Genomic DNA, 14,042 nt, shown 5'->3' with positions numbered 1-14,042 from the left:
TCCTCCGTTGTCTATGTAGTAACTTGACCCCATCCCTTCCCTCCTTCCGTTGATGTCCGTGTTGTTGCTTAAGTTGTTGCTTGCCCGCACCCACCCTCCTTCAGTTGTTGTTGCTGCTTGTCTGTTACATCCCACCTAACGTCTGTGTGCCCCGGACTCATCCTCCCTCCCATGTTGGCTCCTGCCCCCCCCCTCCCCCTTTCTGTGCTGTCCACTACCCCACAATAATAGTAAAAGAAATTTCTAGCCGTTCATAGCAGTTTTTTTATTTACTTTGTCATGACAAAAAAACTTTGACAAAGGCAATGGCTGTCTGATAGGCCAGACCTATTGGCTTTTCCAATACTTTTACTTGCAAATTCAGAAATATGGAATCGGTCATATTAGTCAAAGAGATCAATGAGCTTCAATTTGCATATTTAAAAGAGATATTGCACCGAACGCTTTCATAGCAGTAGAACGCCTTCTCATTCCACACTCTACTTACATTAACCCAGTGATCCTTCACTTTGGATTTGGGGCACAACAGACTTACCCTGAGGTGAAATTGGCCAGATGCTACCCCTTAACTGCTCTCTTTACTGCTTCCTTTGTGGGATGAATGGGTATTAAAAAAAATAAAAGACAGAAAGCCATCTGGTCCAGCATAATGATCTTCAGTTCACATCAACATCCACATCTAAGGCACTAGCATTGTCAGCCTGACACCATCCGTGTGTGTCCAGGGAGATCCATCTGGTATCCATTTCCTCAGCGCAGCCATCACATGTGGCCGATCTTGTATAACAGACAGCAGCAGACACACCCAAATTCCCAGCTCAGCCATGTGCTGAATATACCTCTGCTTGAGCAAGAATATCAGTGAAACGATCAGTACCACTGACGCCCACTGTTATTATTAGAAAGGGATATGGATCAGCCGTGCTCGCAAGCATCCGTGTTAGATAACTCGCAGTGCTTCAGTAATTATATCAATCAGTTGCGGTTGCTATTTACCAAACAGAACATTTATAATTACCATTGTAAAGATAATAATAATAATAATAATAGGGGATCTTGTAAAGCGCATGGTGACGCCCAACGGCGTGTCCCCGCGCTATGATGCGAGCGCTAGCAGGATGAGGTGCTAATGTGGAAACCCACTACCGGGCATATAGAAATGTTTTTAGCTTGGCTCTGAAAATGGGCTCTGAGGGTTCCAGGCGCAGCGCCACAGGGAGTTTGTTCCAGCTAGATGCAGCCAGATACCTGAAGGATCTGCCGCCCATCCTTGCTTTGGACACCTTAGGAATGGACAGGCGTCGAGAGCCAGAGGATCTGAGGGAACGAGAAGGCTCATATTGTGTCAGGAGACCCTGTAGGGGGAGAGGTGCCCTGCCGTTGATAATCCGATGACGGGTGCATAGTGCTTTAAATTCCACCCTGCTTCTCACCGGAAGCCAGTGCAGGGCCTGGAGCGCGGATTTAGAAGCTGATCTTCTGGGCAGTCTGAGAACCAGCCGGGCTGCGGCATTTTGTAAAACCTGCAGGCGGCTCATTCTTCTCGAGAGTCCCCAGGTAGAGCAGGTTGCCATAGTCCATCTTGGACGTGACTAGTGCATGCATGAGTATTTGGCGGGCTTTGATAGGAAGGAGCTCCAGAACCTTCCTGAGGGTCTTGAGGATCCCGAAACAGGTACCAACCACCCGATTGACCTGGGGTCGGAAAGTTAGTTTGGAATCGAACCAGACACCTAGATTCCTCGACCCCTAGCAGGGGATTGGTGCTGGTCCCAGGCAAGGTGGCCACCACGCCGACGTCCAAGCCGCTCGGTCTCCCCCCACCACCAGCACCTCAGTCTTGCCTCCATTGAGCTTAAGGCAGTTGGCAGGCATCCAGGCAGCTAGGTCTTGCATGCATGCTCTGAAAATGTCTGCCGCAAGACCGGGTGCACGCGATAGGGAGATGACCAGCTGCGTGTCGTCGGCGTACGACACCATGCGCAAACCGTGACTCTCCACTATGGTGGCAACCGGGGCAACGTACAGATTAAAAAGAGTTGGACTCAGGGTCGAGCCCTGCGGCACCCCCTGGTCCAAGGCTACTCGCTCGGAGTAGCAGTCGCCCTGCCTGACTTGGAAACCTCGGCCAGATAGAAACGACTGGATCCATTTTAGCGCTGCACCTCCTACCCCTCCTTTGTTCAGACACTGTAGCAAGATGGAATGAGCTACAGTGTTGAACGCAGCGCTAAGGTCCAGAAGGATCAAGGCCATAGTATGGCCCTCGTCGGCGCCCTGCCTGATGGTTTCGGATGCCATGAGGAGCGCTGACTCCGTCGAGTGTCGAGGCCAGAACCCAAACTGGGTGGGATGTAGAAGATTGGTATTTTCCACAAATTGCATTAACTGCAAATTGGCCACCTTCTCCGCCACTTTAGAGAAGTAGGGTAGAAGGGAGATGGGACGCAGATTCTCTAACTTTTCGAAGCTGATATTAGGCTTCTTGCGGAGGGGGAGCACCACAGCTTGTTTCCATTCCCTGGGCATAATGCTGGATCTAAAGGAGACATCCAACAGATGCCTAATGTATGGTTCTAGTGTCGTCAAGCTGTCCCCCAGCCGTTTGGGTGATGCTGGGTCCCGTGGGGAGCCTGACTTCACTGACCTACATATTTTGATCAGGTCTTCGACTGGTGGGGTGGAGAAGTTAAGCAGCAGATTTTGTCCATCAGCCTCTCTTACTGATACTTCAAACTCTCCCCCTGCCAAGGGTCGGACAGAAAAGGCTGAATAAATTTTGGACACTTTATCGCCAAAATAGTCAGCAATGCGATTGCAGGCAGCAACTGAACAATCCTCTAGTCCTGACTTGGGGACAGCCAGGGATTTATTGACACAGAATAATTCTTTCGCTGAATTCTCTGCACCCATAATCCTATCGGCATAGTGGGCAGTTTTCGTTCTCCTGATTAGATTGTGATATGCCCGTCTATTGACGAGATATCTCTCTCTCACCTGGCTGTCATAGGCTACCCTCCACTGCCTTTCTGCTCGCTTACAATCCTTCTTAGCGCACCGCAGTTCCTCATTGAACCAGGGTGCCGCTCTCTGTTTACGACCGCCCTCCTTCGGCCGGCCTAGAGGGGCCGTCCGGTCCAGGGCCGCCGTGATACGGTCGTTAAGCAATTTATTTGCCAAATCCGCATCATCACCTCCAGGGGGGCTCTCTGCGATAAGAGCCTCATTGAACTCTGGCAGGGAGAACCTGGCCCATTTACGCCTGGGGTAGTTAAGGGGAGTGGGGTCTGTCACCTTATGTTTAGGGATAAGATAATAAATCCCCCATTAATATTAAATAGTCCCACAGACTTGAGTCGTGCTGAATTGCTCACTAGACGCCAAGACAAAAGCCGTCTCCTTGCAGGTCAACAAACCCAAAACCCAAGTAGGTAGACCTGATTCAGACCTTGGCCACATGAGTAAACATGGACCCAATGCTGGGACATCTGAACCACCTGTAGATTTGGCATAGGGAGAAGTGAATTGCACCTCAAGAAACTGCACTTGCTCATCAATTTTGCTTGAACTTTCCTCTCAGACATTTTGACCACACTTTCAGATGATGTCAAACAGTCCAATAGCAGTAATTGTTCCAGGCTTCAACAGGAGGCATTAACGTCAAGCTTAGAAACTGACGTAAAGGGCTATGCATGCAGCCAAATGAGTGAAGGTGACAAAAGTACCCAAAACAATCATGAATATGATATAAGTGGGTCATTCATTTTACTCCTGAGGAATTATAGTCCCCAGTTGATTCCTGCCCACTGTTTAAAAAAATAAATAGGAAAAGACGTAAAAAGCACTAAAAAAGTAACCAGTCTACTGTGACTTGACTTTCCAGCATTTAAGAACTACAACAGGGGGTCAGGTGGGAACTGCACCTTCCGTCTGCTTTTAGAAGTACCTGATGCTATGATGGCCACAATTTCTATGTGAAGTCATCCAGAGACTATAACAGCGAGATGAATGCCTCAAGACCGCTTTTACTGCCACCTGTCAATAGTAGGGGTAGTACAGGCCGCTCTGAATAGCGAGTTGTCTTGTAACAACAAACTATTATTCATGGGAATCCTCTTGACAAGCACAAACCACACAACTGCTGTTGACAGGAATAGATAAGCCCAGTCGCATAGATCCCATTGCCCCGCTGTTTTTACCCTACTATTCTAAGGTAAAATCTTTCCCATTATCATCAGTGCAGAATGCTCCAGGTATGACATATTCTGATGTAAGAATTGGGAGTTTAGAAAATTAATAAAATTGTCTCATTTGGCGTTTCCCGCACGTTTACTAATATACCGAAACCCCAGTTTGCCCCAAGCGCTGATCTAGGTTTCTCAGGGAGCAACAAACATGTCCCACTAATGCATGCTTTAAAGTAGTAATGTGAAATGGGTTGGAGTTGCATGACACCTCCACTTTAAATTAAAAAAAAGATCCTGAATATCTATCAAAAGGGAAGAGAATTGTTGGGAAGAGGGGCAATATAATTTGCCTCTTAAAGACTCCCTCCAGCTTAGCCAATTCAGAATAAAGGACAATCTCAGTCGCATTCAAACCCCTGCTCGATATGACATCAGGAAGTCAACAGCAATAGAAGTGACATGGATAAAGTTGTCAGCCTCAGACCTGAAATTTGAAAGCAAATTGTATTTGTAAACTTGGGTATCAGAATTTCGAGGGTTCAAAGGGAGAGATGTCCTCATAAACGCTGCATGCCAAATAGACAACCATTACATTATTGGGAGGGTTTAAATGTTGAGGCAGAGGGTATTCTATGTAACACAGACTGTTTTGCCTCTCCCTGGGCCCCAGATAGGCCTAAATATTGTAGGAAATGACATGAAGGGTGCTTGCTGCTTCCCTTATTTTGTATACTTCAGACCCTTTGGATTGAAGCAGCAACATTGACCCAAAATACAAAGCCTGCTCCTCATCCGTAGCCCAGTCAAGCCAGCATCTATGTGAAAGCCTTCATCTGGGCTATTAAACATTTGCTCAGGGAACGTTAGTGCTGTTCAGAATATTTATGAGGAGTGATCTCTTTTGAATTTTATTAAATTCTGTGACGTCATATGCCTGACAGAAACTTGAGCTGGACAATAATTGCCATACAAAGCAATTATGAATATTATTTCTGCATTTAAAAATCGAAAAAGGTCCTGCTTTGAGGGAGGAGAGTATTCAATGCATGTTCCTACTCCTGATTTTAAAGCCAGTAACCCTGATATGGGTGTTTCATTCATTTCTTAATCGAAACTTGTCTACATTAAAAGATCAAAATTGATTGGTTATTTACTCTTTACATTAATCCAGTGAAATATGATGTTGTGAACAAGTTGCCCAATATTTTAGACAAACTGAAAGTGAATTGGTGCCACTCCCTATTTCATTATAACTGGGAATTTTTGTTTAAATCTTTTATGCGACGAGGAGAACGTGAAGCGGCCTCTGCAGGATGATGTCCGCTGGTGAACCTCTGCTGCTATGCTGTATCAATGACCGGGGACATTGGGTGACCCTTTAGCAAGTTATATTAAAAGCAGACTACAGACTTATCACCCATTCTGGCTTTTACTGTCTCACAGTGGATATCTCAAGATTGGCTCAGACGTTGCCTGAACTTTTAGGAAATCCTTAAAATGTATCTCTTCTTTGCGAGATGACCATGCACTTGAGGGCGAGATTAAAAATTAAATAAAATGGGGAGAGGTCCTTATGAGCTTTCATTTTGAAGTAGCTAGTTTGTCCTTGTCCAGCCACTATCCTCATGGATTTCAGTGTGAGTGGTGTGCACGTTACCTGTAAGCTTAGAAAAATGGAAATAAATACGAGGGTCAATCCAATATATCTTTTATATTCTTTTTTTATGGTTCAGTTTTCAATATTCTTTTTTCTCATTCACTCATTGTTTTTATGTCATATTTTTATCATATGTGTTACTTTTCTTTTATTATCCCTTTAATTTAATAAGGACTTTTTTTGCACAGCCAGTAACCCTGAGAGGAACCTCTAGCTGAGGCCAACTCAAACAAAAACACCAGGCAGAGTACAAGTATTATGTTAGCTTCAGTGAGAAATACAGACTAAGGGGTCGATTACGATGTTGGTCGGAAAGCCCCCGATCGACTCAGTCGGTTTGTGGTCTGACCGACCGAATACGATGTCTGCGGTTGGAACCTAAACCGGCCGGTCATTCCAACTTGGTTCCAACCGGCGCATGGAGTATTCCTGTTGGTTGGAACCGCACCATAATTTCTGATGGACAGCATTTCCGTTGTCAGGATTAAGATGTCGGTTTCGGACAGCCTTTCCGTGCTGGCCTTTCTAAGACGGAAAGGCTGTCGGAAACCAACTTTCGGGGCCCCTAGCATGGCCCCCTTACCTCCGCAGCCTATGGTTGGTGGTCGAAGGGGTACCTATGGTACTCCCTCTAAAACTCAGCACTGTGTGGCAGGCACCATGGCGTGCCTGCCATAGGGTGCAGGGTTTTACACACACATCAATTTCTCCATAGGAGCCCGCAATATGGCCGTTTATAGCAGTAACACAAGCTCATATAGAGAACAGTGGGAATCCGACCGAACAGTGTTCGGTTGCATCGTAATCAGGCGGTTGGAACTGCCGACCTCAGGTCGGTTGGTCCCATGTCCGAGACAGTTTCTGTCGGAGACAACTCCGACCAACATAGTTAAAAAGCCCCTAAATTGTGTCCTGCACCCACTTTACTCCTGCACGCTGCTTAGACCTGGAAGCACATCTTGCATGCAACTAGGCCCCCAAAACTGTTATTTATAGATTTTTGATCTTCTGATGCCCAAAAGCTCTGTGCTTGGACCACTCAAGATCATTGTGACAAATGTTCCTACTTTGTGTGGAAGGTATCTCCATGCTGTACAAGGGGTATTTATGAACACCGGTCCATCACAGGCCTCTGGGATGGTCTCAGCAAGCAGGCACACAGTGTTTCATCAGGCTAATTGAGCTTAGAAGAAGGAAGAAACGGGGTAAGAGAAAGCTGTACACATAATAAGAGATGATGGATGAAGATGCATGGAGTGATGCTAGGAGCATCCGGCTGAATACATCTGTTGGCTGCAGCTAGTGGTGCGGAATCAGTACAGAGGTAGTGTGATGCCTTCTGATGTCATACCGCTGCCTGGACATAAAGACCATGTACTACATTACAATTCACAGAGGATTGAATCTAGGACACCTACTTACCCAATTGGCACAATGCCTCAGAAACCTACTTGTCCTGTAAAACAAAATCCATTTGTCCCTTTCAGCGCCATGCAATGAGATGATGTATTAAGGCAGAGTTTGAGGGCTGTGATGTCAGCCTCTCTTATTATGCTCATATTCTGTCGGGCAAGGTTCTGATTTTCCCATGTTTCCGCATCTTTATGTACAGAGACTGAAGTAGGTAGAAAGCTGTAGTTCCATGGTTAGGGGGCCTTAGGAGTCAGCACACACCCACTAACGTGCATGATTAAGGGTATTACCAACTCCTCTCCAGTCTCTCCCCACACTGGAAAAGGTTAGCTTGGAAGATTTATCCTGACGGGAGGAGGGGAGGCAATGAAAAAAAGTGAATCTGCAATTTCAGCAGATTTTTTTCACAAGCAAATATGACATACCATAACCTATGCATTTGAAATTGCATGTTCACCATAGTCGTGTGACACTGAAGCAGATGCTTATTGTTACCCAGCTCAGTAGTATTTATTTTGTTGATCTCAGGATCAAACTTTGAGTGAGCCTGCCAGGATGTAAACCTGTGGCCATGTATATTTTCTCATTCAACAATGGAACTCACAAAAGTTTCCCTGAGTACAGTTTCCAGCCATATTTTGGTACACTTCTGCGAATCACTAAACGTTCTACTTTAAGAATTAGGCTTAAAACCTATTTTCATGTTGCCCATTATGGTTTTACAATTATTCCCCTTCCATTTAAATATTGGCAAGCATCCAGCTCATTTACCAAAGCACTCAAACATGACTCGGAGAAAGTTGGACAACAGTTTAGCAAAACACTTTTTCAAGTTGCATTTGTTTTATGTGTAGATTTTATTTTGAACGCAAGAAAGCCACCATTCTTGCTTTCAAACTTCTGCCTATAATCTGTGAATTCTGTGAACAATGTAAATAGCCTCATATTGCAAAGTATACATGTTTTTGTACTTGAAGCACCCTCAGTAATACAAGCTGTGCTTACAGCGCTGACCCTAATAGAAAAGACTTTGCCTTCATGAATAATGTACACAGGTTTGACCCATTACACATTGAAATACAAATCTAGCTTTGGTGTCAGACAATCATTTTCCAGATCAGTACTGTAAACTGCCAGCCAATGGGTTTGTGCTGCAGGTGGTTGGGCCTACTTTTCCTTTGGACAAAGTAAACATGCAATCTCACTGCTGGTGAGCCCAAACAATATCTGCCGGGTGTCAGGCAATAGCTATTCCACATCCCTGGACAGTGATGTCTTGGCGCTTCACAGGATAAAAGTTTCAAATGAGTGTGTAGGAAGCTGGGTCTATACAGTGTACCGAAATGATGGGCACTTTGTAGAGAGTCCAGGCATCCCTTGCTAGTGTACAGGGGCTTGCTTTAAGAATCCCAAGCCGCGGTAGTGTGATCAAACTGCCTTATCAGGCTTATCAGAGTGGGTGCGAGGCATTTGCTGCAGACAGACTCCATAAATGAGACTCACACCCTAAGGAAAACCGACACCAATTTAGAAAAAGAACATAGATTTTTATATTAATTTAGATACCAAGATCTGCAAGATTAGGCAAGTACTTTTCAAGTTAGCGATTTACAGAAATGCAGAAAATACAGCTGTCAGATTTGAGGCATGAGCCTCGAATGCACTAAGGTTATCCTATGGGAGAAACAAACACTGCATGGGGAACTTGCAATCAAGTTGCAAGGTTGTTCTTCTGGATTTAGGGTAAGGGATCAAGGTCCTTAGAACCACTAGCAGTTTTGGATTACATGCCCTGGTTTGTCTGAGTGCTCAGGTGCTTGTCGCAAGGGTAGCCTCGAATACTACTGCTGAAGTCCATGGAAAAACCTGTAACAAGAAAAAGGCTGCAATGGGTACTGGGAGACCAGTCCAGTTGAACCCAAAGGGGAGCTCGGCTCTTGTGGGTCTCTGGAGCAAGGGTGAACCATCAGTAGACTCAGACTTGGGCTTTGGGTCTTGGGTGCAGATGTGTTCTGTTCAGCGAGTCGCTTGCATTGGAGGCTCTTCCTTTTTGGGTCGACAGAGAGATGGGGACAAAACAGGGCCCCTCTCGACAATGGCCTCTATGATACTGACATCCCACATCGATAGGTCTGTCTTGGCAGTGTAGGTGTCCAGACTGGACACAAAACAAACCTTGGCTGCTGCAATGGCTCCAGTACCCTGGGTATTGGTGCAGGCTGGCTCTTGGGGTTCCTGCCATCTCCACAGTTGGTAGGGAGAAGCATCAGACAACCTTGAGCACGGAGACCTCCTCCTGGGATGCTTCTTCCTCAGTGGAGCAATGGATCAGCAGAACGGTTACCAGGTTGATTTGGTCTGTGACTGCAGGCTGCAGGGAAGTGGCTCCTCTACTTCAAGGGAGAGGCTGACTGGTTGGCGAAGGGCTGGCAGCCCTCTGATGCTTATGGAGAATGCACAGCTGCAGGACAAATCAGGTCTTTGCAATTGTTGGGACTGGAACCAGCAAGCATGGTTTGGCACCAAGTCCACAGCTCGTCCACAGTTCTTGCGTTCTTTGGCTCTTCTTTGTCCTCCTTTAGTCAGGTGAATCTCCTGGTGTCAAGGGGCCACTTGAATACTCAAAATATGTGTGTTAAGGGGAGTGAATGGTAGTTGCCAATGGGCTACTTACCCTTGGGGTCACTACACCCCTGATATGACATTTCATGTGGGCATAACCCTGTCTCAGAGATCCTAATTCCACCAAACGCAAGATGGTGTAATCCTTCTTTCGTTGAGCACATCAGGTAGCCCACCTGAGGGGTGAGACTAGCCTGGTGATGTAATATGCTTATTTGCATAGCAAATTTCCCACCTGCCCTGATGCAATATGGGCCTCAGGGCGGGGGGTGGCATCTCACAGGTGTTGGGGGAAGCCGGGGTCACATATCAAAGGCAGCAGGGGCTTTGAAGCCTCTTGCCTGGATATGCTAAATCACTACCCATCCTGTTGGAGGAAGTGTGAACACCTTCCTCCGGAGCAGGCATTGTTTCAGGCCTCGGAGAGTGTGGGCTCTCACCTGCAGGGGGTCAGACACTGTGGTGGCAGGCTGGTCGCTACCAGTCAGCCAGGACACTAGATAGTGGTAGGTTTTTCAGGGGGCACCTCTAAGGTGCCCTCTGGGTGCATGTCATAATAAATCTTGTACTGACAACAGTACAGATTTATTAAGACAAGGTGTTTGATACCAAACCCCACAGGTTTCAGTCTAGCCATCATGTAGCTGCGGACCTCGTAATGACCAGTGCCTGCTTTGATGGAACCTTGAGATCTGGTTTGCAAGAAAACTGAATAGATGAGACACTCTGACCTATTTTTAATAATGAGGCAGCCGGGCAAGGAATCTCCTGAAAAGATATGTAGTATGACTCCTGGAGAGGGTTGCATTGCACGTACTGCTAGATTTCTTTCTGCTTCCGCTGGTGTCCAATACTTATTTTCATATCTATGATTGAATCTCTGCTATGACTGATTTGTACTTGTCACTGGATTTTCTGGTATTGTCCTCCTGTAGGTCTAAGTGACAGCACTCACTACTGGAGGGCTATCTAACACTTTGTTATCAAGGCAAATTACAGCTCCCACTAGCTTACTTCAATAGGACTGTTCACTTCTAACATGTAACATTGTAATTGTTTTTAATAATGTTCCATATAATATTTTCACTTTTCTTTTTGATCCGCAGCCAGCCAATCGGAGATCAGAAACATGAGTGAGCAAGACCCAAGTTCATATTTACTAAAGAAACATCAAAGAGCCCACAGGATTGAGAGACCCTTCACCTGCACAACGTGTGAGACAACATTTAATAAAAAGGCACTTTTTGTGGAACATCAAAAAATCCATTCACAGTTGAGATCTTTTCCCTGCACAAAGTGTGATAAGAGCTTTTTTGAAATGCCAATTCTTTTAAGGCACCAGAAGTTGCATACAGGTGCGAAGCCCTTTCACTGTAGCGTGTGTGAGAAAAGCTTTACTCGAAAGCAAGAACTTTTAACTCACCAAAGACTCCACACAGGAGAGAGGCCCTATCACTGCACTGTGTGTGAAAGGCGCTTTAATGTAAAACAAAATCTTCTGACACACCAAAGAAGACACACAGGAGTGAGGCCTTTTCCCTGCACACAGTGTGAGAAAAGCTATATTGTAAAGCAAACGCTTCTAAAGCACCAAAGAACGCATACAGGAGAGAGGCCATATCAATGCACAAGGTGTGGGAAAACCTTTTCTCAAATGTCACATCTTTTAGAACATGAAAGAACACACACAGGAGAGAGGCCATATCACTGCACGGAATGCGATAAAACCTTTACAAAAAAGTCAAATCTGCAAACTCACCAAAGAATCCACACAGGAGAGAGACCGTTTCCATGCAGTCTGTGTGAGAAGAGTTTCACCCAAAAGTCAGATCTTCGAAAGCACCTAAGGACACACTCTGGAGAGAGACCCTATTTATGCATTGAATGTGAAAAGACCTTTACTCAAAGGTCAAGTCTTCAAAAGCACCAGTTAATACATACTAGAGCCATAGCCACTTAAGTGACAACTGTTCAGTACAGCGAATATGAAAAGAGCTTCACTCAAAAATCTTAAAAAGCATCGTTTATGACATGGAAGAGTGATCCACAAAAATGATTTCAGTCGCAAGTTGCCCCTTCACTGGCACCTGAGAGATTACAAAGAGACTTTTACACCAACTAGCCCCCAAAAGAGAAAAAAGGTGAATTAATAAAATAACTCATATGTACTATTTCAGTAAGATGATAGAAGTAGTTGGAACTTTCTGTATTGCTGAAGCAGGATCAACTACTTCCCCCCACAAATGAGACACCAAATACGTAGGTGTATGGGCTCAACAATGCACGGTCGAAAAGTGATTCCTAACAAAATGTGTTGTAAACTTACATAATATGTAGACTTCTGCAAACACAACCTCCAGAATTAGAGTGGATTGATTGTGAAAACCTGCTGTCACTATCCCAAAATCTGAAATGTGTAAAATAAATATATAAAATTGTAAACTGATTGATAATGGTTTGAATGAAACACTTGCAACGTAAGATCAGCTGATGCCACAAAACAAATTATGATCCTGTATATTTTCAGCAAGAAATCTTCTGAGGAAATGTTATGTCATTGCTCTGATCTATTTAGTGTGGTCCCCACTCTGGAAACTCCTGAATGAAATGTGGTGTTTATTAAGAGGAAGAGAGACTTTTCATATCAAGTTTTCAAGACTAATTCTGCCACCTTGACCGGTCTCTTACAGTACCTGATGTCTGAATCCATTATCTTGAAAGCTTGCAATGACTAGTTTGTGTTGGAACATGCATAGTTCTTTCATTTACGTGAAAGTGCTGTAAGTTTCATGTACTTAACAGTATGCCTCACTACTTCTTGAATGCAGATGTCATGTAAATTCCTAGGAGAGTAGCCCCGCTGCAACCTTCAGGTCTATATCACTTAAACTGTATGGAGGCAAATCCATATGAAGTAAAATACTTTGATGATTGGGACAATGAATTGCTCCATTCCTTGTTCCATAAAGACAGCAAGTATTGCATCATGATTGTGAAATAATCTTTTTTTAAAACATGAGTCATCAAGTCCCTAAAGTTTCCATGACGCAGTGATACAGTTACTAAGTAAGAAAACCGAGCTAATGGATACTCTTAATTAATAAACCTAATCAATCTGTTTAAAGATCTGAATCGCACACTGAACAGATCATGCAGGATGGTACGTACAGAGCCACCCAACAGTCTTGAATTTCTTCTAGTCTTATTATGTCCTGTATTCCTTAGTTGGGTTCATGTAAATAGGACAATGCGTTTGGCTTGAAGTTCTGCCTTGTGCTTATTGCTACCTATGGTTCAGTAAGGATCGGTGAGTAATTACTACTTTTTGAATGGCGGAAGCCAGTTAGTATTTGTTTTTTTTTCGAGGGGGTGGGTAGACGGTTGTTACTTCCTCATTTGAATAAAAGCCCTATTAAATGAATGAACTAAACGGAGCAAACTGTTTGTCTGCTTATGCAATACAAAAAAGAGGCAATGAATTTTGGCTCAATTTTTGACCATTTTTTATATTGCAAAAATAGAAAAATATTGAATTTCCTGTTCCATTTTGAAATTGTGTAGCTCTCTTTTATATTATGATCTAAACTTTAGTTTGTAATGAATCTATTTTGCTTTGTTTCCTGTTACGCAAGTAACAGAAACAATTACTGTGGTTGAGCTCCATAAAACTGTGGTATGGCCATAAAGTAAACGTGGTTGACACTGAATGTTGTAGGACAGTTATTAGAGTGATGCGTGGGCTTTGTTCAAGCTAGAAGTCTACATGATGCAGATACCACAATGCTCATTTTTACTGAGTGGGTCACTTATTAACATTGTAGAACCAGAGTGGCTGGTGGCGAGAGAGACGTGCGGTCCTGGTCCTCAAATTGCACCATTCCATGCCATCATGATGGCAATTCAGATGTTTTAATTTATGTTCAGTGTAGACATGAGTGAGTTATTGTTTTGCCACACCAGGCAGGGGGTTTGCTATGGGGTGTTCATTCACGGTCATGCTGTGTTTTCTTGGGTGAGTTTTAATTGCCAAAAGGGCCTGTCATGCCGGGGTTGTCGGTATTGTGATTGTATGAGTATGAGTGACAACTTGTGGACTAAAGTAGTGTAACCTGTCTCTTCCTAAGTTGTAGGAACCCACGCTGCTACCCTCCCATGCACAAGTG

At 44.5% G+C, this 14,042-nt stretch overlaps 1 protein-coding gene across 1 annotated transcript in view; it reads left to right on the top strand.

Annotated features, from left to right (window-relative positions):
- Positions 1 to 12,320, top strand: part of LOC147700308 (uncharacterized) — a 249,147-nt gene extending 236,827 nt beyond the window's left edge. Inside the window, exon 13 of the mRNA XM_086935681.1 lies at positions 10,986 to 12,320. Coding sequence (XP_086791807.1) covers positions 10,986 to 11,839 — 854 coding nt within the window. The 3' untranslated portion in view covers positions 11,840 to 12,320. The remainder of the gene's footprint in view (positions 1 to 10,985) is intronic.
- Positions 12,321 to 14,042: the final 1,722 nt, after the last annotated feature.

The sequence above is a fragment of the Lissotriton vulgaris genome, chromosome 8 (genome assembly GCF_964263255.1).
Source record: "Lissotriton vulgaris chromosome 8, aLisVul1.2, whole genome shotgun sequence".
NCBI classification, from domain to species: Eukaryota; Metazoa; Chordata; class Amphibia; order Caudata; family Salamandridae; genus Lissotriton; species Lissotriton vulgaris.
Note: the sequence above shows the minus strand (reverse complement) of the source record. Positions and strands in the feature narration are given on the sequence as shown.